The sequence below is a fragment of the Canis lupus genome, chromosome 13 (assembly GCF_011100685.1).
Source record: "Canis lupus familiaris isolate Mischka breed German Shepherd chromosome 13, alternate assembly UU_Cfam_GSD_1.0, whole genome shotgun sequence".
In the NCBI taxonomy this organism is placed as follows: Eukaryota; Metazoa; Chordata; class Mammalia; order Carnivora; family Canidae; genus Canis; species Canis lupus.
In genome coordinates, this window is record NC_049234.1 from 35,880,041 (window position 1) to 35,901,071 (window position 21,031).

The 21,031-nt window shown below is 57.2% G+C and overlaps 1 protein-coding gene and 1 long non-coding RNA gene across 3 annotated transcripts in view; one reads left to right on the forward strand and one right to left on the reverse strand.

The window, feature by feature from the left end:
- Positions 1-15,872, reverse strand: part of AGO2 (argonaute RISC catalytic component 2) — a 100,782-nt gene extending 84,910 nt beyond the window's left edge. The window contains exon 1 of the mRNA XM_038555605.1: positions 15,819-15,872. Within this exon, the coding sequence (XP_038411533.1) occupies positions 15,819-15,840 (22 nt within the window). The 5' untranslated portion in view covers positions 15,841-15,872. The remainder of the gene's footprint in view (positions 1-15,818) is intronic.
- Positions 15,873-15,948: 76 nt separating this feature from the next.
- Positions 15,949-18,432, forward strand: LOC111098575. 2 transcript variants are annotated; one of them, XR_005368333.1, is made up of 4 exons: positions 15,949-15,967; positions 16,663-16,798; positions 17,585-18,011; positions 18,251-18,432. It is a non-coding gene; the product is annotated as an uncharacterized LOC111098575 (long non-coding RNA). The 2 variants fall into 2 exon arrangements; XR_005368332.1 differs by lacking the exon at positions 15,949-15,967 and having other exon boundaries at positions 16,607-16,798.
- The last annotated feature ends 2,599 nt before the right edge of the window (positions 18,433-21,031 follow it).

Sequence of the window (21,031 nt, forward strand, 5' to 3'; positions counted from 1 at the left end):
GCCTAACATGGGACTCGATCCCAGGTCTCCGGGATCAGGCTCTGGGCTGAAGGTGGCGCTAAACCGCTGAGCCACCCGGCCTGCCCATCTCCTCGATTTGTTTCAGATTTTTTTTTTTTATAGATTTATTTATTCGTGAGAGACATACAGAGGGAGAGAGAGAGGCAGACACACAGGCAGAGGGAGAAGCAGGCTCCATGCAGAGAGCCTGACACGGGACTCGATCCCGGGTCTCCAGGATCACGCCCTGGGCTGAAGGTGGCACTAAATATCTGAGCCACCCGGGCTGCCCTTATTTCAGATTTTAACCCCAACACTAATAGCCACCTCCTTCTCCACTCCAGACTACTTACTGCCCTCTGCAGACATTTAGCCGGGTTCTAGTCATACACTAGAACCAGAAGCAAGGACCCGAGACACACAACAGTAATGCCACGCGGTGCAGGTGGGTCCTGACAACAGCTGTCAGAGAGGCGGCAGCAGAGGCGGGGGGACCAGCAAGGGGCTTTGGAAGATGAGGCCCTGGCCGCATGCTATTTGGCTAAACACAAGAAGAGCCCTCCATACACAGACATCCGTTCTCTCGTCAGCACATTTGTTTCTCCCAGGGATGCCGGTTAGCAATCCTGAAACCACTTTCTGTGTACTAGGTCTGAACAAATAAGCCTGTGTATTGTGGATGAGGAGACACAGACTTCTCACTATCTGGTGAAGAAGTTATAAATAAGGAAAGAGGAAAGCTAGAATAAACCCTGTGGTATTGGACTGGAATCAGAAATATCAGCATGAACTCACGGTTTTTCATATATATACAGAAGGACAGATAAATATAGCTGCGCATGCATGTGTATGTGAGAACAGACACATATATTTCCTAGCTGTGTCTACCACAAGGACACCCAACAGCCAAGCACACGCCCAGAGCCCAGGGCCTACTGTCTCACATCATTCTCCAGTAAAAGGAACAAGGGCTCCCCGGTGGGATGGACGGGGCAGAAAAAATGCAAGGTGAGCCTGGAGCAGCTCTGTAGGTCCACAGGGGAATACTGAAACCTAACGGGGGTGTGGGAAGGACGCAGGCACACCTTGAAAGGGCTCCCCATCAAGGTCACGAAAGACAAAGGGACTGTCACAGACTGGAAAAAGTGCAGAGACGTGACAACAAACGCCATGTAGGCTTCTAGGTTGGACAAGGCCCCGAAATGGACATGGTACGTCCAGAAAACAGACATTATTCAGACCAACAGCCAAGTCTGATTAAGATCTGTAGCTTAGGTAACAGTGCTGCTGCTTGAACGTCCTGGTGCTGGCAACGGTCCCAGGATTCTGTGAGATGACCTCAGGCGGAAGCTCATGGAGGAACTCTGTACTACTTCAGCCGCTCTCCCCAAGTCTCAAAGTTTGGTTAAAGGAATATCTATGAAGGCCATGAATGGGAGCTTCAAATAACGGAGGGTAGGGAGCAGGGGAGAAACAGGCGAGCAAGGCTGGACCGACCTGGTGAGTGGACTGATGGCGCCCATCACCACGGGGGCTCCTTGTATTTTCTCCTCTAAGCCTATGTACATCTGGATTTTTCCTCCTTAACAAGTCCTTCAAAACTTTTTCTCAAAGTCTGTAAACAAAATAAATCTGCTCACTCCCACTAGTGCACTGCATCACCCATGCAAACCAAAGAAACCAAACTCGGCCATCTCCAGACACTGTCCCCGTTTGCTCCATCCCCTGCCCTAAGCACCTGTCGGGTGGGCCGCATTTGTCATCTCCAGGCCACTTCCCATCTGCTCTCTGCTCCCATAAGCCAGCAGAGCCCTTAGAGACACACCTGGCACGTGCACTGCTCTCTCACTTGCTCCTGGCATCCCGGATTAAGAGCACCCTGCCAGGGCAGCCTCTGCCCAAGCCTGTCCGGCCCCATCCCAGGCCCCCGACGAGCCATGCTCCCTGTCACATCCCTGTCATATCCCTGTCATATCCCTTCCTGGAGCCTGGAACATGTCCTCCACCCCACCTGCCCTAACAACATCTGCCATTTTCCACGGATTTGTGGGTGACTATGTGATTCGTGTCTGTATTCGTGACTCGGACAGTGGGCTCGGAGGGCCACTTGAGTGTGGGCTCACTGCTGTGTCCCCAGCACTGGATATGATGCCAAGCGCATGGCTGGCACACAATCCTTTTTTCCAAGAGTGAACATCTTTGCCATTAGGCGTACAGGCCCGAATCTGGGTACTGGACTCTCATATTCCTTCCTGCCCTACTAAAGTACATTTCACTTTACTGTGTGTTTCTAGATCTCCAGGCCCAAACACACTCTAAATCCTGGCATGAAGAAATGGACGGATCTTATAGCTATTGAGTAGATCTGGGCAAAACATGGTTAAACCTAATTTCTTCTTGCACTTTGGTAAATAATAAAGTATGCCCAAAATGGCTTATTACATTTTCTAAAAGGCAGTGATGACAATAAACAGGTATTGGCGAGCAAGTGGAGAAACTGGAAGCTTCGACACCTGGTGGAATGCAAAATGGTGCAGCTGCTGTGGAAAACAGTCTGACGGTTCCTTGGTCACAGAGTGTAATCCAGAAATTCCACTCCGAGGTACACGTCCAAGAGGAAGGAAAACAGATGTCCACACACCAACTGGTACACGAGTGTTCGCGGCAGCAGTATTCACAATAGTCAAAAGGTAGAAACAACCCAAATGTCCACGAACAGATGAACAAATAAATTGCGAGGCATCCATACAGCAGAGCACTCAAGCATAAAGGGGGAGCGCCGACACGCCCCAGAACGCTGACAACACCGTGCTCAAAGAAGCCGGACACAGAAGGTCCTACAGGCTAGGACTCCATTTATCTAAACTATCCACGTTAGACACCTTATCGAGACAACACAGACTGGCGGTCGCCAAGTGGCTGGAGGTAGGGGGAACGAGGACAGGGCTTCTTTTCTGGGGTCATGAAAATGTTTCGGAACCTAGTAGAGGTAACGGGCACAGGACCCTGTGAACCACTGAACTGTTCACTTTAAAATACCTTGTGATGGGGCCCCCGGCTGGCTCATTCGGGGAAGCATGTAGCTCTTGAGCTCAGGGTTGCGAGTTCGAGCCCCACTCTGGGTGTAGAGGTTACTTACAATCTTGAGGGAAAAAAAGGAAAAGAAAATGCCTTGTGTGAATTTCACCTCAATTTTTTAAAAAGGCTGAAAGATATTCTGAAAGAATTTCCTCTCTTTGAAATGTCAAATATTGTTCTTTTTCCTTCGTTAATGATGCACACACACTTGGAAAAGACCACACAAATAACATCAACAGCGGCGAGAGCTGCGGGGCTCGCAAGTGTGCACGCCAGAAAGCCAAGCCCGGGAGGCCGGACTCCTCTGGAACCAGGAAAACACCTTCCTACAGCAGCAACTTGAGAACGATCCAGCCAAAAGATGACTTTGCAAGACTCTTTAACAACCACCGTTCCACGACATGGACTTAAAGGTACCTTATTTCAATAAAAATGTGCAACAATAAAATACAAACCATGCTTCAAATAAACGTGTATTGGAATGACACTGGGAACCATCAGAGCGCTTAACCGTGTGTCCCGCAAACTACAACTTAACACTTCTTCCTTGAAGCTCCTGCAGGGATGGCCACCCCCAAGCCCACAGACCACCCACCCACCCGGGCACCCTCCCCCCAAGCCTGGGCTCAGGCTCAGCACAACGCTCCGGGCAGCCAGGACTTCCCAGTCACTGGTCATCTGAGGGAGAGGATTTCCTGATGGAATGAGATTTTAAATCCCTCAAAAAGTCAATCTAGTTCTTTGCTTTTCTTCTAAAGACCAATAAAATAAAATAAAAATGCCACGCAGAGCTCCTACAGCTTTACAACCAAATTTCTTGCCATCTTTTCTATGTACTTCATAGGATTTCTCTTCTGGAGAATTTTCACCCAAGACATCCATCTCTTAATCCACCTCTAGAATTCCACGGTTGAAGGGTTCAGCAGCTCCTCACCAAGGACTCCAGCACCAGGGAAGGCACAGCCCCCTGCTCGGGCCTGGTCCTATTCCAGCTTGGCAGCAGGCCAGGGCCTGGGGCGCTGACATGTGTCCGTGCATCTCACTCTCACAGGGAGGCAGAGGGGACAGTTGTCCCCGCCTCGAACATGAAGACACTGAGCTCAAAACAGGCTCAAGTGTGTTCTCAGGCTCCACAGCCTGGAGGGGATGAGGCTGGGCTCCCACAGCCACGAAGCTTCTAGCGAGGTGCCTCCCGCCCAGTGCTGGCCACCTCCGGGCCTCCCTCCCGAGGGGCCAGCTTTGGACAAGGCTGATGGAAGCAAAGAGGGAGGCAGGTGGCTCCCCCAATGCCACCTACACCGGCCGGATCAACAGTTGGGCTCAGTGGAACCAACTCGTGGGGTACCCAGCGAATCCAGCAACATCTGGAACCCACGTACTCATGACAGCGGAGCTGGGAGGCTGATGGAGAAGACTTTTCACTGTCTGCCCACTGGTACGTTAGGATTTTACTTCTCCCATGTACATCATTTCCTAAGTGGCCCCCAAGGTCCTCTTCCCTCCAGACGGCTCAACACTCCTCATCCTTGATGTACGAGGTTCCACGCCGAGCAGAGGTGGGAGAGACCATTTCCACTGAGGACCACAGAATCCCGAGGCCAAGGGAAGGCCACAACCAGAAAAAGCACTCAGGTGGGCTAGGTGTGGGATATTTCAAAAGTGCACACAAGTTTCGGGGCGCCTGGGTGGCTTGGGTCATGATCCCAGGGTCCTGGAATGGATCCCGACATTGGGCTCCCTGCTTGGAGGGGAGTCTGCTTCTCCCTCTGCCCCTCCCCCTGCCCTCTCTCAATGGCGTGCACTTGCTCTCTCTCTCTCTCCCTCTCAAATAATTAAACAAATATATATATTAAAAAAATAAGTTTCAAGTCACGAGATTCAAACAATGAATAACTGAGTGTTATAAACATTGAGAAAAAAAAAATACTACGATGGACACTGGAAACAGACCAAAGAGAACCAAGAGGATCCAGCGCAGCAATGGCGCTTACAACGCAGGAAGGAGAGAGACCACCAGGTAAAACACACTGGGCGCTACAAATGTGCAAAGTGAATACCATGGACTTTTTCTCCTCGATTTTCCAGAATTCCCTTAACTGGAGCCCATCCATAAAACAAACTGGGGCACCTGGGTGGCTCAGTTGGTTAGGCACCTGACTCTTGGTTCCAGCTCAGGTCATGATCTCAGGGTTGTGACATCGAGCCCCAAGTAGGGCTCCACCCTCAGCAGGGATCTACTCCAGATTCTCTCTCCCTCTCCCTCTGCTCCCCCTTTGCTCAAGATAAATGAATAAACCTTTTTTTTTTTTAAATAAATAATAAAACTTACCCCAGCTGTTCCTTCGTTACCCAGTCATCAATGACGCCAGCTGGGCGCAAGGGTCTCTGGCTCCCGCCCCACGTGCAGCTCCCCTCCCTCCGCCACCAGCGAGGATCTCAGCACCTCCCCACCCCGAAGTGGATGAAGACTCCCAAGTCCGCCGTCACGCACCTGCTGCCCACCCTCAGGGGGCCCTGCTCCCGCCAGAACAAAGCAGCCCCTCCCTCGGACCACGTTCTGGTACCCACAGCATCACCCCCCACCTGTCTCTTCTCCAGGGGCGGTTCCTGCCTTTAGGCTGGTCCCTGACATTCCTCTGCCTTCCAGACACACCCAGAAGCACACAGTTGCCGTGGGAAAGTTTTCACTGTAGCAGAACCGAGCGCCGCACGAACCCTAGTGAACTGAGATCACCAGCCAAGAGCAGCGGCGCTGGGAGAAGCTGCAGAGCCGCCTCGGAGGAAGAGGCTGCAGCCGTGGGAGGTACCAGCGACCCAAAGTCCCCGAAGCCAGAAAAAGTAGAACCTGCATCAGATCCAGCCCTTGGGTCTGATCCCACACAGGACAGAGGAACAGGTCGGATCACACCAAGACGTCACCAGGCAAATCCAGACTCTGGGGAACACGCACCCCCTGCCAGCTTCCACCCAGAACAGTGAGAGGCGGGGAAGCGGGAGGCGAAGAGACGCAACATGGCTGTTTGGGGCTGGGGAGGGGGAGCTACAGGCATGGGGTTTCGGGGGGCCCAAGTGTCCGGACACTGTGGGCGTGGCTGGAAAGTCTGTAAACAGACACCACATTTTACACTTTAAAAAGCAAACTAGGGATCCCTGGGTGGCGCAGCGGTTTGGCGCCTGCCTTTGGCCCAGGGCGCGATCCTGGAGACCCGGGATCGAATCCCACATCGGGCTCCCGGTGCATGGAGCCTGCTTCTCCCTCTGCCTGTGTCTCTGCCTCTCTCTCTCTCTCTCTCTGTGACTATCATGAATAAATAAATAAAATCTTTAAAAAATAAAAAAAATAAAAATAAAAAGCAAACTGCACGGCACACGAGTTACACACCAATAAAGCTGTTATTCTTAAAAGATCTTGAAAAGACACGTTGACCCATCCCAGTGTGGGCCTTACCTGGATCCCGACTCAGTCACCTGTTAAAAGCCACATCATTCGAGTCACTGGGCAGATGTGAAGAGGGCCTGGGCCTCCCAGGACAGTGAGGAGGAGTTGTCTCTAAACTGGTAACTAGGGGACCACCCAAGAGGCCTGGGAGGCGGGGGGCAGGGGCAGGCAGACAGACCCCCTTACCTGGCAGAGCTTGCTCTTCAACATCTGCACATAAAGCAGCACGGACTGGGGCCCCACCAGAGCGACAAGGGGCAGGGGCAGCCAAGAGGGCTCCAGAGGCACCAAGGATCTCTGGAGGCCAGTGGGGGGTCACATGTGCTCCCACTCCTTCCCATCGTCCACCTGAGCCCAGCTCAGTGCCCCCACCTTAAGAGGGACCTCCTCCAGGCACAGCGACCTCCTATAGGCAATTCTTGGCCTCCACCCACCCTCTGCAGTGTGATCTGAGCACAGCAGCACGGGGATCCCTTTAGAAACCCCTCCTGAGGGCAGCCCGGGGGACTCAGCAGTTTAGTGCCTGCCTTTGGCCCAGGGCATGATCCTGGAGTCCTGGGATCAAGTCCCGTGTCAGGCTCCCTGCATGGAGCCTGCTTCTCCCTCTGCCTGGGTCTCTGCCCCCCCCCCCCTCTCTGTGTCTCTCATGAATAAATAAATACAATCTTTAAAAAAAAAAGAAAGAAACCCCTCCTGGGCATAAAGTCCATTCTGGACCCCAAGCAGACACTGACCTCCCCGCCCTCCGCCTGCACCTGCCTGGCCTTCTCACCTCAGCCCGTCCCTCCTCTTCGGCTCCTGCTCCAAGCGCACCTGCGCACCTTCCGAACACACCTGCAGTGCCCACCCACCCCCCCCTTCATCTTCAGCAGCTACACAACGACCTGACTGGCGTCCATCTCCCCTCACGAAAGTACCCGACTGTTCAGGCCCCAAAGCCTTCCCTGCGGACAGTCCAAGGTTAAGCTGTAACTACAAGGTGCGGATGCGTGGAGACACCTTCCAGGTCTAACGCGCCGTTCTCGCCGTGAGCTGCATGTGACACTTGACGACCCGCACGCCTCCTGGGGCAGCCGCCCACTTTAGGAACAGAGCATCCCCGGCAGGGTCCCCCACCCGCCCCGGCCCCAGTCACCGACGGGGCCACTGCGGGGCCGCCACACAGAAACCACAAGCAGGAAATTGTGTTGTGACCCCCCGGGTTGTGACTGGGCTCCTGGGTGACACCCAGGGCCTGGGCCTCGTTGGCACCACTGCCGCCCCCGTGCCCGTGCCAGGCGGGCCAACCTCTGGGGAGTCGTCCGTGAGGGGCTCCGCCGCCAACGGCATTAGAGCCGCGTCCCTTCCGCAGGTGCTGCCAGGACCGCGGGCTCCGGCCACCAAGGCCCAGCTGTCACTTCCCTGGTGCGGAGCCCACGGGGCGGCCGCGGCGCTCAGAGGCCAACCAAGGAGACGAGCGGCAGGCTGGGAGCTCGCCAGAGCCGACGGGGTGCGGGGCGGACGGGGACAGACCCCGCGGGCAGCCCGCGACACAGCAGGGACAGGGAGGTCAGCGGGCCTCCCCGCGCCCCGCAACTGTCGCCGGCCGAACGCACCTCCAGCGGCAGGTGTTCACTCTCCGTGCGGCCAGGATGCGAGGGAGGGCGGCCCAGGCAGCCTGTCCCGGGCTTCGTCACGGCGACGCTTCGACGCCACGCGGCCCCAGCGTCCGTCCGGCTCCTCACTCTCCGCCCGTCATCCTCGGCCTTCTCCCCACCTCCTGCTAGTGTTTCTCCAGCAAGTCCTTGTTCCTACACGTAGGCGAGCGTTGCCACGGCCTGCTGGCCCAAGGCCCCGCGTGGGGACAGGACCCCGCTCCCGGGGGGCAGGCACCATCTGCAGCCCCCGGTTGTGTCAGGCACCGTGTCCCCTCCGCGTCCTGCGTGGGCGCGGCTAACGCCCGGCGGATCGGGGGCCTGAGGGCGCGGCGGGCAGGCCGCCACGGCAGGGCCCCGACATCGGGTTCGTGAGGCGCCTCCACTTAGTCCTCAGCCACGGGGACGCTGGGCTCAAACCCCCTCACCAACAAGTGAACAAGACATTTTACAGAAAAACTCCCAATGGCTGTGTTACTCTACTTTGCGTCAAAGCACACAGGCTTCTCCAGTGACTGTGACCTGCGAACCTCGGTCACAGGTTCGTGTGGCACCGTGAAGTACCATAGCTCAGGGCCCAGGCACCCAGAAGAGCTTGAAACGCCACCCACGCGCCACCCCTCGGTGCTGCCCCCTGCGACCCTCGAGACGGCTTTAAGTTACGATGAAGGAGCTTCAGGGGAGGAACCGCCGCGGCCCCGAGCCCTGCTGGCTTGAAGGCGCCCCTTGGCCCAGGCCCGCTCTTCGGGTTCCTGGCGATGGCAACAGAGCAGGTCCCCCTGGGAACTTGCCGCAGCCCCGAAGGGACCCTCGCAAGTCTTCCGCCCCCATTCCCGGCGGAGGTGTGACAGGCTGCAATCAAAGTAGCACAGAGGTCACGGAAGCACATGGAAGCACACGGAAGCACCCCGCGAGCTGCAACAGGTGCAGCTTCAGGAAGGAGGGGCCGTCATGGCCAGACCTGGCCGCTTCACCAGGGAAGGGAGCCACACACAGGTGACCCTGCCTCGTGACGGCCCATCGCAAAGTCCACCTTGCAGCCTCGACGCCCTCACCCCAGAATCTCGGCCCCGGGGCCGCAGCCCCACTCTCTCCTACCCCCCGCCATGAAGACGCCCCTGGGGCTCATTTCTACCCCCTCTCCCACGCCCACTCCTAACAGCGGCGGGTCTCAGGCCCCGTGAACCAAGGCAACCCCCTGGGACATCTGCAAAATTTAATCTCCAGGATCTTCGGGTGATTCTTCGGCCAGCTGTCAGGCCAGGGAAACGGGGTTCACTCCCCTCGCCGGGGCAGTCCCACGAGCCGCGCCCACTCGTGGCCCACCTCACGGAGGCCTTCCAGCTGCCTTTCCCAGAGCCCACCTCGGGCTCCTCGGACCTCAACTCAACGTGTCCAGATGCCACAAGGGGGTCTCTTCCCCAGAGCCTGTCCGGCTCCTGCCATTTATTTTGGTTGGCGTCGGCAGCAGCTGCCAGTAACAAAGCTGCACGTAGTGATGCCCCGTCGGGCGGCTCATTCAGACGGTCACAACTGTGGTCACAGAGATGAGGATGAGGCCAGCGGCCCAGCCACCAGCTGGGATGCTTCCTCTGGGCGGCTCCGCGCTGCACTCATTCGAGCTGGAGAAACTCCACGGATGACAGCAGGGCTGGGACCCCCGGACAGACGCACACCCGCCCTCACTCGAGGACAACGTCCAGCCCCGGGCCACTTGGCACGTCTCACCTCGTCAGCCCAACAACCCTGAGGGTGGCGCTACGATCCTCACCTTCCAGGTCTGAAAAGGGAGACTGAGCCACAGTCCCGGGCTAGGAAGGGGGGGTTCGGGGCCCAGATACCAGCACATGGGGCTAAGTAAATGGGGCCCACTTAGGAAGTGCAGACTAGATGGGCCCAAGCTCATGGTCAGATGGTACCGAGGGGTCCTGTCCATGTCTCCCCTCAGCCATCCCACCCCGGGGTGGGGGGGGGGGGCACAGTCTCAGCCCTGAGCACCTGCCTGCAATCCCCCCTTCCCACTTCATCCAACTGTCCCCCATGCTGTTACCAAGACCATCCTCTCTCTCTCTCTTTTTTAAAGATTTCTTTATTTTATTTTTTAGGATTTTTATTTATTTATTCATGATAGAGAGAGAGGCAGAGACACAGGCAGAGGGAGAAGCAGGCTCCATGCCAGGTGCCTGATGCAGGACTTGATCCCAGGACTCCAGGATCTCACCCTGGGCCAAAGGCAAGCGCTAAACTGCTGAGCCATGCGGGGATCCCTCTCTTTTTTTATCTTAGAGAGAGAGCCCTCAAGAGAAAAATCATGCCCACACGGGGGGGGGGGGGGGGGCAGAGATAGAAGGAGAAGCAGAGGCCTCGCTGGGCATGGAGTCCAATCCTCTGACCCTGAGATCAGGACCTGACCCAAAATCAAGAGTCAGGGACCCTGGGCCCTCACATACATTGTTCCCAGGGGTCACCAGCCCCTTCCCCAGCCGGTCAGAAGTCAGCAGAGAGCAACCACACCAGAGGACGTAAATGCGAGGGGACCTAAGCCAGCAAGGCCCAGCTCCCCATGTACAGATGAGGAAACTGAGACCCAGGACACGCACAGCGCTGGCACCGATGACATTCCCTGTGTCCTCTGCTCGAGCTGTGACTTTGAGGGACGGAAGAGGAAGGTGAAAAGGTGGGATTTTTTGAGTGCTGGCAGGCAGTTTGCGGGGGCTGCCTCCAGTCCGCAGCTAGCGACGGAGGGAGCAGTGTCGGCACCCTGTAGGGACAATTTGGTGGCAATTTCTCAAAGACTGTGCTTGCATCCTTCAGACTTTAGGAGGATTTCAGTAAGAGCAAAGCCACTGAAGAGTGAAACCCTTTAAAATGTGTAAGCCCAAGGGTGCCCGGCTGGCTCAGTCGGCGGAACGTGCGGACTCTTGATCCTGGGGTCACACGTTCGAGCCCCATATTGCATGTAGAGATTACTTAAAAACAAAATCTTTACAATCAATCAATCAATCAATCAAGCGTTTAAGCCCTTTATTTTTGAGCTAGTCTACAAGCCTAAGATGAAAGAAATGCTGTGAGTCAGGGAGACATCCACCCGATTTGCCCAGGCGGCCCTGGGGTACTCCCCTGTCTCAGGGAAATAATTAGAGCCCTCCACCCACACCCACCCCTAGTTCACTTGCAAAAGTTTCCAGAGTAGATGACAAACTGTCTGGTCACCCAGGGCACAGCTCTACTGAAAGATAAACTAGAAAGGCACCGTTGTTCGGTCATGGAGAGTAAGGACCCAGAGACCAGCCAGTGGTGGCGGGTTTTTTAAACTTCGAAAGAGAAAAGCGAGGGGAAAGAAAATTAGAACAGTACAGTTCAGTGATACTTTCACCGGCTAGAGTGGCCACGGCACCTCACCTGGGCTCCTCCACCCAGGACGCCTAACACAGGTGGGAGGAGAGCCGTGAAGCCTGGAGAAACGGCCAGGAGCAAACAGGGCCAGAAGGAGCCGGAGGACGGAGCCCGGCTCCCACCTCCATGTGCAGAGCCGCTCCCACACCTGGGGAAGAGACATCCCCACCTTCGGGGGGTGGGGGTGGCAGAGACAAATGCACAAGCTTCCCAAGGACCACAGTGTTCTCTACACACCCCAAAGCTTCCCTTCTGCTCAGAGCACCACGAAAAAACCCAGGATTCTTCTGTAACAGGAAATTCCAGATGCAAAGGGGTCTGTCTACACACACGGCTTAAGATCAATGTGTCAGAATTAAAACCACAGGCAAGGGGGTCTCCAACCAGCCTCACTCCACAAAACAGAGGGATCCCGAACAACAGGGTTCTTTTTAGGAAACAGGGGAGGAGGATAAACACACTCTGAAGGAAAGGGATTTTACAATCTAAGTGTCCCTGCCAGCCCGCAGCAGGGGACAGCGGGGGAGGGGCCCCAGCGTTAGAGCCCAGGTTAGAGGGCCCCAAAGACACACCACCAAATTCGTGGGTGAACTTTTATTAAAACCCACAATCCATACAGCCCACTATAAACACGCTTCTGAGACAAGAGAAAGTGATTACAAACTTGTGAAAGTGGCCTGGGGTTCAAAGTGTCCCCCTTCTTTAGACACAGTATTTAAGTACTCGGGGTGAAATGACAGATCTGGAATTGGCTCTCGAGTAGCTCCACAAAGGAAAAAGGGGAAAGGGGCCCATCTGAAACCAATGCAGGTCATCTCGATGGTCAGAGGCTCAGTGACGGAAAAATGGGAGAACGTCCTACTTGGTGCTCTACTTTGTGTAAACTATCTCACAACAGAAACTGTTAAAAACAAAATCAAGTGTTACATTTTGAACATCTGTAGTAACAATTCACGAAACAAAAATTTATTTTACCAGACTGGCAGGATATGGTAACACACGTAACACTCATTATAAAGAACACAGTGCGCACCGGCGTTGTGCAAAGTTTTGACACCGAAACTGGAAGTTAACGAGAAATAATATTGTGCTTCTGAAAACCAGACCGGGCAGAGGAGTTGCAACTTTTACGTCGTGTTTCCCTACACACTTACGTGCTTCGAGGTTTCTAACGGATCCAACCAAGCCTTCCGGCCAGCAGCACCTCCCTCCATCCCCCCACTGGGCAGAGGGACACCTGCTGTGTGGCAAAGGTGCATCACCACTGCGACCAGGCTGCTCCGCTGGGAACTGGGGTGGGGGGAGCAGTGGGAAGCAGGAGCTGACTGGCACCGGGAACCTCACTGAAAGCCAGTGATGCTCAAAGTCACAATCCCCTTAGAGGCTTCTCAAACAGGACTTCTGGGTCACAAAAGTTACTTTGTAGCAGTGCCATGAGGGCTGTAACACACAGTAGCTAGAGCACTATGAAACCAAAGAAACAATCCCCTTCCAACAGGATCCCTCAGACAGTTTCAGATCTTGACATTCAACCCCAACAACAAACTAATCTGTTCATCTCTGAAGGCTCCGGGTCGCTGGAGAACCCACTACCTGGAACCACCAAACTCTCTCGAATAGTTAGAATAGTAAGAAGTAGCGACGTACCGAACCTCAGAGCACAAACGCTAATTCACACGTGGAAAGCGTTTATCGTGGGCCTAACACATAGCTACTGCGAACTCTACCTTTTAAGTCAATTTACTCAGTACGTCGCTTAATAAGTGTATTAAAATCGGAAGGAGCAAAACGATTTGTAATTTTTCTACAATCCAGACCGAGCATCTTTTCATTCTTCTAAAATAGGAAATATAACATTAAAAAAAGTTTCATTCAAGAAACTACTCCAAAAGCTCCTTTTAAGCCAAATTAAAAGCCTCGGTGGATAGAATAAAACTGAACTGCACACAGCCTTATAATTACAGCACACTCACAGAGCCTGAAATTTGGGTTCATTCCCATCCTGCCATTAGCTTAAGAACTATCCTACAGACCCATTTATTTTTCAACCAAAGCTGTCCAATTCCAGGGCAGGTTTATCTGCGAACCACGGGGCCCTCTCCCCACCACGCCACAATGCAGAGAATCGCAGCAGAGCCAGATCCTTCCAAAAGCTGTTGGTGACCAGAAAGGAGCCCGGAGATCCAGGGGGGGCTACAGGTTTTTGAAAACAGAAATGCGAGAAAAATACCCCCCGGCGCACAGTTCAGGGTAAGCAGAGCTTCGCCAAGCTCTTGTTTCGATCACACCTGAGCGAGCGCATGCGCACACCGGTCCAGTCGAGATGTAACAGGTATTTCTTAGTGTGGGTCAAGGTCAAAAGGAGCGAAAACCACCTCTTTGAGGAGGGTGTACAGTCAGCTTGGGATCAGACATATCATCCTAATGCTCACCAGCCACATGACCTTGGCAACGTTCTTAACCTACGTGAGCCTCTGCCGTCTACCTTCAAAACGAACATCACCAATTTGCCGAGCCATCCTGTGGGTTAACTGGACACACAACACAAAGCCTGACCTTCCTCAAGGTTCTCTACTTTTTCTGGGCCCTCAACTTTTAAACTGAAAATCTGAAAATAAATAAATAAATAAATAAATAAATAAATAAATAAATAAATAAATCCACACTGTAGTGGCTAAGACTCGCTGGGATCCCTTTACAGGGATTCCTGGGAGATCCCCCCTTGCTTGGCTAGGTAAGGGGGGGTGGGGGGTGCCCAAGACCTGCCTGCCCAGGGTCTCAAGAAGCCAAATCTGCCCTCGGGACGGTGCCCACATAGCCCAGGGCCCTTCCCCACCAGGCCTGAGGAACCTCCCAGATGCAGGATTAAAACCATTCCTCAATCAAGCTGCCCAGAGTCTGGAGAGGCTTAAAAGTTGATGGAACTCGGCCTTGGACAAGCTTTTAGATTAAGTGACATCAGGGGGGAAAAAAAAGACACTCAGAATTCACAAGGCATAGAAGTGTTGGTGGACAGACACAGCAGCCAGGGCCCACGGCAACAAGGGGCCTGAGTGGATGGAGGGGGGGCTTCCAGACCCCCGCTGGGGAGCACGTCTGGGCGGGAGCCGCCAGGGCCCCATCAGCACACCTAGCGAGGGGACCGAGCAAGCCTGCAGCGGCCGGGGCCTGGCAGACAAAGGGGACAGGCGATGCCCCGGCCAAGTGGCAGGCCCAGCCGGGAAATTTAGGAGCCACGTGCCTGGCGGGAGAAGGAAAAAAGCTTTACAACACTTGACTGTTTTCTTGGCCCAGCACCCCGGCTGCCCTTCCACGGTGCGTCGAAAACAAGGGGGGGAAACGTGTTACTCCTTTAAGTTTTTTAGAACTTTTGCAAAGAAAGAGAGCGGCCGGGCGAGGAGGGGTGCTAAGGGAACCGACACTCCTCCTCGCCCGCTTCTAGTAAATTGTAAAAGGCAATTAACACTTGAATAAGCAGCCGGCGTGTCTGGAATGAAAATGAGACGCACGCAGTCTTAGGGTTTTAAGGTGCCGCTTCCCGTCCCTCTCGGGCTACAGTCCTCGCCACCCGCGGGAATTGGCCACAATTCAGCCTTTCCAGACTTTCCTTCAGAGAAGGGGCCGCAGAAGTGCTGGCAACGAGAAAAACGAAACTGAGTGCGCCCCAGGCTCGCCGGGCTCGGGCTGGCTCCGCAGCCGCGCGTCCCCGGCCCCCGCCGCCCGCACCCCGAGCTCGGCGCGACCCGGCGCGACCCCCGCCCCGCCCCCGCCCCGGCGCCCCGCAGTCCCCGCCGTCCCCGCCGTCCCCGCCGACCCCCGGGGCGCGGCGGGCAGGCCGGGGGCGCGGGAGGCCGGGCCGGGCCGGGCGGCGGGCGAGGCGGGCGCGGGCCTCGGGCCTACACGCGGGCCGCGCGGCCCCGGCCCCGGCCCCGGCCTCCGGCTCCACCCGCGGGGCCCCCGGGGCGCGGGGCGCGGGGCGCGGGGGGCGCCAAGGCCCAGGCCGCGCGGGGCGCCCCGACGACCCGGGCCGCGGAGGGAGGCCGGGCTGCGCGCCCGCGCTGGGCCGAGGAACGACCGCCCCCCCGCCCGGGGCCCCGCCGCCGCCCGCCCCGCAGGCCCCGCGCCCCGGCCTCGCCCGCGCCCCCCGCGCCCCCCGAGGCCCGCGCGCCCCGCGCCCCCGCCCCGCGCCCCCGCCCCGCGCCCCCGCCCGCCAACCGCCGCCGCGGGGCCGAGCGCGAGCGGCCGGGCCGGCGCCCCCCGCGAGGACTCACCGGGGCCGGCTCCCGAGTACATGGTGGCGCCGCCGAGGGGCTCCGGGGCCGAGGGGCGGCCGCGCGCGCGCCACGGGCCCCGACGCCGCGAGCCGCGAGGGAGCCGCCGGCCGCACGATCCGCCCCGGCGCGGCCGCCTCGCCAAACAGGTTTACCCGACGCGGCCGGGGCGGCGGGCGGAGGCGGCGGGCGGGGGGGGAGGGAGGGAGGGAGGGAGGGAGGGGCGAGCGAGAGAGGGAGGGGAGGAGGGAGGGGAGGGAGGGGAGGGAGGGGCGAAGGAGAGGGGAGGGGGGGAGGAGGGGAGGAGGGAGGAGGGAGGGGAGGGCGGGGCGAAGGGGAGGGGAGGGGGAGGAGGGCGGGGCGAAGGAGAGGGAGGGAGGGAAGAGGGGAAGGAGGGGGAGGAGGAAGGGGAGAACGGAGAGGGGGAGGAGGGGGCGGGGCGGCGCGCGGGCGGCCGGGAGCCCGGCGGGGGGGCGGGCGCGGGCCCCGCGGGGAGGTGGAGGTGGGGGCGGGGGCGAGGGCGCGGGGCCCCACCGCGGGGGCGGGGCGCGGGGGCGGGGCGGGGCCCCTCCCAGCGGCTCCGGGGGCGCCGTCTTCCCCTCCTGGGCGGAGCGGGGCCCGCGGGGCATCGCCGCCGGAGGCCGGGAAGAAAAGAGCAGAAGCCCCCCCTGGTGTCCGCGCCGCCTCCTCGCATGGGGCGCCCGCTCCGGCTGGGGGGGCGGCGCACGGCGCCCCCCCCCCCCGCGCCCCCCCGCCCCCCAGCGGCCCGGCTGCTGTGGCCGTCCCCGCCCCGGCCCCGGCCCCGGCCCCGGCCCCGGCCTCCCCGCCTGCCTGGTTTTTCAAGTTACTACCGAAAGGCGACCGTGGGGAAGCTCGCGCCCAGCCCGGAGCTTGAACTTGAAGGCGCGGGGCCTGCGCACGACCACACCGCCACCTCCCGGCCGGGAGCCCAGAGCGTCATGGAAAAAAAAACTTGAACAGTGAGTTTGGGGCGCGTGTTAGCTGCGTGAGGTCCAAGCCAAGCCGCCGGGAGGGCGGGCGCGCGCCCTTTGCCTCTGGGACCCCGCCCCGTGCTCCCCGCCGTGCTCACGGAGGCCGTCCCTCGCCCCCACCCGGGCCCCGGCTCCGGCCGCGGTTACCCCCTCCCTCTCCTCGTTGATGGGGGTTACAAGTCTCAAGGTGACACGAAGTCCACACTCGCTGGTCGCCGATGTAACCTACCCGCCTGCGCTTTCCTTCATCCTATAAACGTGTGCTACCTGCGTACTGGGTGCGAGGACCTGAGTGTTCCTCCTGCCAGGGTGATGCAAAGACCAAGAGCCCTGCCTGCAAGGAGCTTAGCATCCTAAGCAGGCTTTGCAAGTCTCAAGAACATCCCTAAATAAATGCCAGAAAACCATGGTTTCCTCCAGAGAGAAACTTAAAGGGACACGGATCTTCACATCATTGATATGAATGGGGTCGGTGCCGTGGCATCAGCCCCCAGGCGCTCATGCATCCCTCCCTGGTCCTCTGCTGACCACCCCCACCCCTCAAGCTGGCCTGGGTCCCCTGAGAAGCCCCTCAAACTACCCTTGCCGGCTCTCCACCCAGCAGTCCCCTTTGTGTGATCCCAAACCTGACTGCGTGCCTGCTTTGTTCAAAGCCCTTCGTGGGCTCTCCAGTTCCATCTGCCCAGGGTCCGAAATCCTTAACTTGGTGCACGACGCCCTGCGGGGTGCAGGCCCCGCCTGCTTGGTCAGGATCTTCCACTTCACCTTCCACAGGCTCTTCAGATCCACGTCTTCATTTTCTCAAGAGTGTTACTGGAGTGTGAATCAGTCCAGCGGTTTGGGAGGAAAGTGTCTGGTAGTGCCTGGAAAAGCTCACACCTGGCCCTACGTGGACGAGCCGTTGAAATGCATGTTTGGGAGCAGAGGAAGGGGGCTGGGTGCGCCACCCAGCATCCACCAGCACTGGAGCGGGTTGTGAGGCGGGTGGATCCTCCTCAAGTAAAACCTAGAGATGAAAATGAAGACCCCCTCCAACACGGATGAGTGTCCAGGGTGTTGAGTGAAAGAGGCCGAGGCCCAGGCTGCAGGATTACATTTGTAGAAGCTACAAAAGAAGCAAAATTGAACTACGTTGTTTAGGGGTACATTATTGGTAAAAAGTTGAGCGAAAGCCAGAAGGTGGTCACCATGAGTCAAAGTGGTAGGTGCTGGGGTGGGGTGGGGTGGGGTGCCCTGGCCACGGGCGGGCTGTGCAGGCTGCTGACCTGCGGGAAATGCTCCTTCCAGTAGACTGCTGCTCATTTGCACATCCCAAGCTGCACATTGGTTTGTTTATATGTTTTCTGTACCCTCTGTGTTTCACGATAAAACATTAAAAAAATAATAACGGTGAGGGGCACCTGGGTGGCTGATTCGGCCAAGCCTCTAACTTCATTTCAGGTCAGGATCCTGTTGTCCTGGTATCGAGGCCCTTCCCTGGGGGCTCCCTGGCTGAGAGTGGGCTCCTCCCTCTGCCTCTGTGTGCTCGCTCTCGCTCTCAAATAAATAAATCTTTTAAAAAATAAAAACCAGGGGGCAGCCCGGGTGGCTCAGCGGTTTAGCGCCGCCTTCAGCCCAGGGCGTGATCCCGGAGACCCGGATCGAGTCCCACGTCGGGCTCCCTGCACGGAGCCTGCTTCTCCCTCTGCCTGTGTCTCTGCCCCTCTGTCTCTCTGTGTCTCTCATGTAAATAAATCTTAAAAAAAAAAAAATAACCATGATGTCCTCTGTCTCCTGCTTGTGACTCAGCAGGCCCCCAGCCGACTGTCCCCCCGCGCCTCCCACCCCCGGGCCTCCCGCCGCAGGCTGCCCTCCTCTCCAGCCCCGGCCGCGGCCCCCTCCCCTCCCCCTCCCTGCACCCCCCACCCCCGGCCCCAGAGCGGCCCCTCCGCGCACACGCCGCGGGGGTAACTTTGTTGCACTTTGTTGCACGGGGTCCAGTGCAAGAGGTCGGGCAACATAATGTCTCCCAGTCGCTTCACTGTGTCGCGACTCGGCGGGGACCGCGCGCGCCCCCTGCCGGCGAGGGGCGCCGTCTCCGGGCTGGGGCTCCCCTGCGCGGGGCCGCCCCCGCCGCCAGCACCCCCTCGGCTCTCCCCCGGGGCCCCGGGCCTGCAGCCCCCAACCCAGAGCGTCCCCTCCCGCTCCTCCCAGCCCCAAGCCCAGGGGTCCGCCGCCTTCCGCTCCCGCGGTCCTGAGCCCCTAAAGCATTGGAGCCCCCGCAGCTCTGGCTATGAAACGTCTCAGGGCACCCACCCCCGGCCCCCAGGTACCCCCCGCTCTGCCCTCCCAGGTCCCCACTCGGCGCCTGGTGTTGGCCACAGGGGGCTCCCGGTGTCCCAGATCCCTGCCTGGGCAATTCAGCGCCGGGTGCTGAGGCGCCCTTCGCTGTGGCAAGACGGCAGGGGCCGGTCACCGCGGGCGGAGCAGAAGCGCCTGTGCTCCTCGGCACCCCGGGGGCTCTTGGTTTCTCCCAAGCCTACGGTGTAGACGCTGGAACAAGTCAGTTCCCAAGACATGTTCTGCATGTGACAAAGCAGAATTAGGGGGTCAAAGAGATGGGAAGCACTGAGTGAACCTTAAACAGCTTTATCAATTGCAAGCCTTCTCAAAACCTTTTTTTAAAAACAGATTTTAGGGGGCTCAGTGGTTGAGTATCTGCCTTCTGCCCAGGTGGTGATCCTGGAGTTCTGGGATCCAGTCTCATGTTGGGCTCCCTGCATGGAGTCTGCCTGTGTCTCTGCCTCTGTGTGTGGATCTCTCATGAATAAGTAAATAAAATCTTAAAAAAAAAAAAACAAAAAAAACATTTGAGACAGAGTGAGAGACAGCATGGGGGGCAGGGAGAAGCAGGCTCCCCACTGAGCAGGGAACCTAACGTGGGGCTCCATCCCAGGATCCCAGGACCCCAGGATCACAACCTCAGCTGAAAGCAGACGCCCCTTCTCAAAACCTTGAACAAAGTGCTAAGAATCATGATTCTACAAAGAGGAAGGAGGGGAACAGTGTGCAGCCCCACACCCACGGGGCCACAGAACTCTTTTGTCCCAGGGTACCTCCGTGTTCCAGGGGCGACTTTGGGAAACACCGGGGTAGCACTGTCTGTGATCCCTTCTAAGGCTCTTTGGATAAAAATATTGGCTGTTTTTCTGAATTAAGAACTCAAGAGTGTACTTATGAGTTGACAAATACTTCCACCATAGTTGGAACAAAATGCACATCTAAGCAATTTCTATGCCCCGAACCCAACATTGAAGGGAAACCACTTAGTCTGAGTACATAAATCACCCTGTCATTTTGTGCGCCCAAAGAGGCTAAGTCAAGAATCCTGAACATGCAAGCAACTGGAGCCACCTCCCTGCACCACCCCAGGGGCCTCAGGCGCCGCCGGGCCACAGAAGGTGTCCTGTAGGGGAAAGAGAGGGCAAGCGGGGCTGCGGCTGGTGTATGCCCAGGAGACGCACCCGCTGTGGACGCGCCCCTTCCTCTGTCTAATAAGGAAAGGCAGCCAAGATGCTGCTAACACGCAGACACGGAGAAATTAACTCCAAATGGATGATGGATTGAAATGGAAAGTTTAAAAAGGAGAGGAAAAGTTTAAAAAGGAGAGGAAATTTGGGAGATCTAGGGCTAGGCAAACAATTCCCAGACTCAACACCAAAGGCACAGCTATGAAGGGAAAAACATACTTTGGACTTCACCAAAATTCAAGCTTTTACTCTGCAGAGGACCTGCTGAGAGGGTCAGAGGACCGAACCAGCCTAGAGCGGGAGAAAATGCTTGCACCCTGAATGTCTGACAAAAGACTACGACCTAAACTATATAAAGAGCTCTCAGAATTCAACAGCAAAAAAGCAAACAATCAGGGCGCCTGAGTGGCGCGGTGGGTGAGGCGTCCTATTCTTGGTTTCGGCCCAGGCCATGATCTTGGCGTGGTGGGATCGAGCCCCGGCCTTGGGCTCGCTCAGAGGGGAGTCAGCCTACGATTCTCCCCCCCCTCCAACATAAATAAATAAAATACTAAAAAAATAATAAATAAATAAATAAATAAATAAATAAATAAATAAGCAAACAGTGCATTCAGAGGGGGGGCAAAACACAGGAAGAGGCATGTGCCGAAGAGGAGATCCTGACAGCAAACGGGCCGCCGCCCATCCAAGAGAGGCACAGCCCAAGCACAGC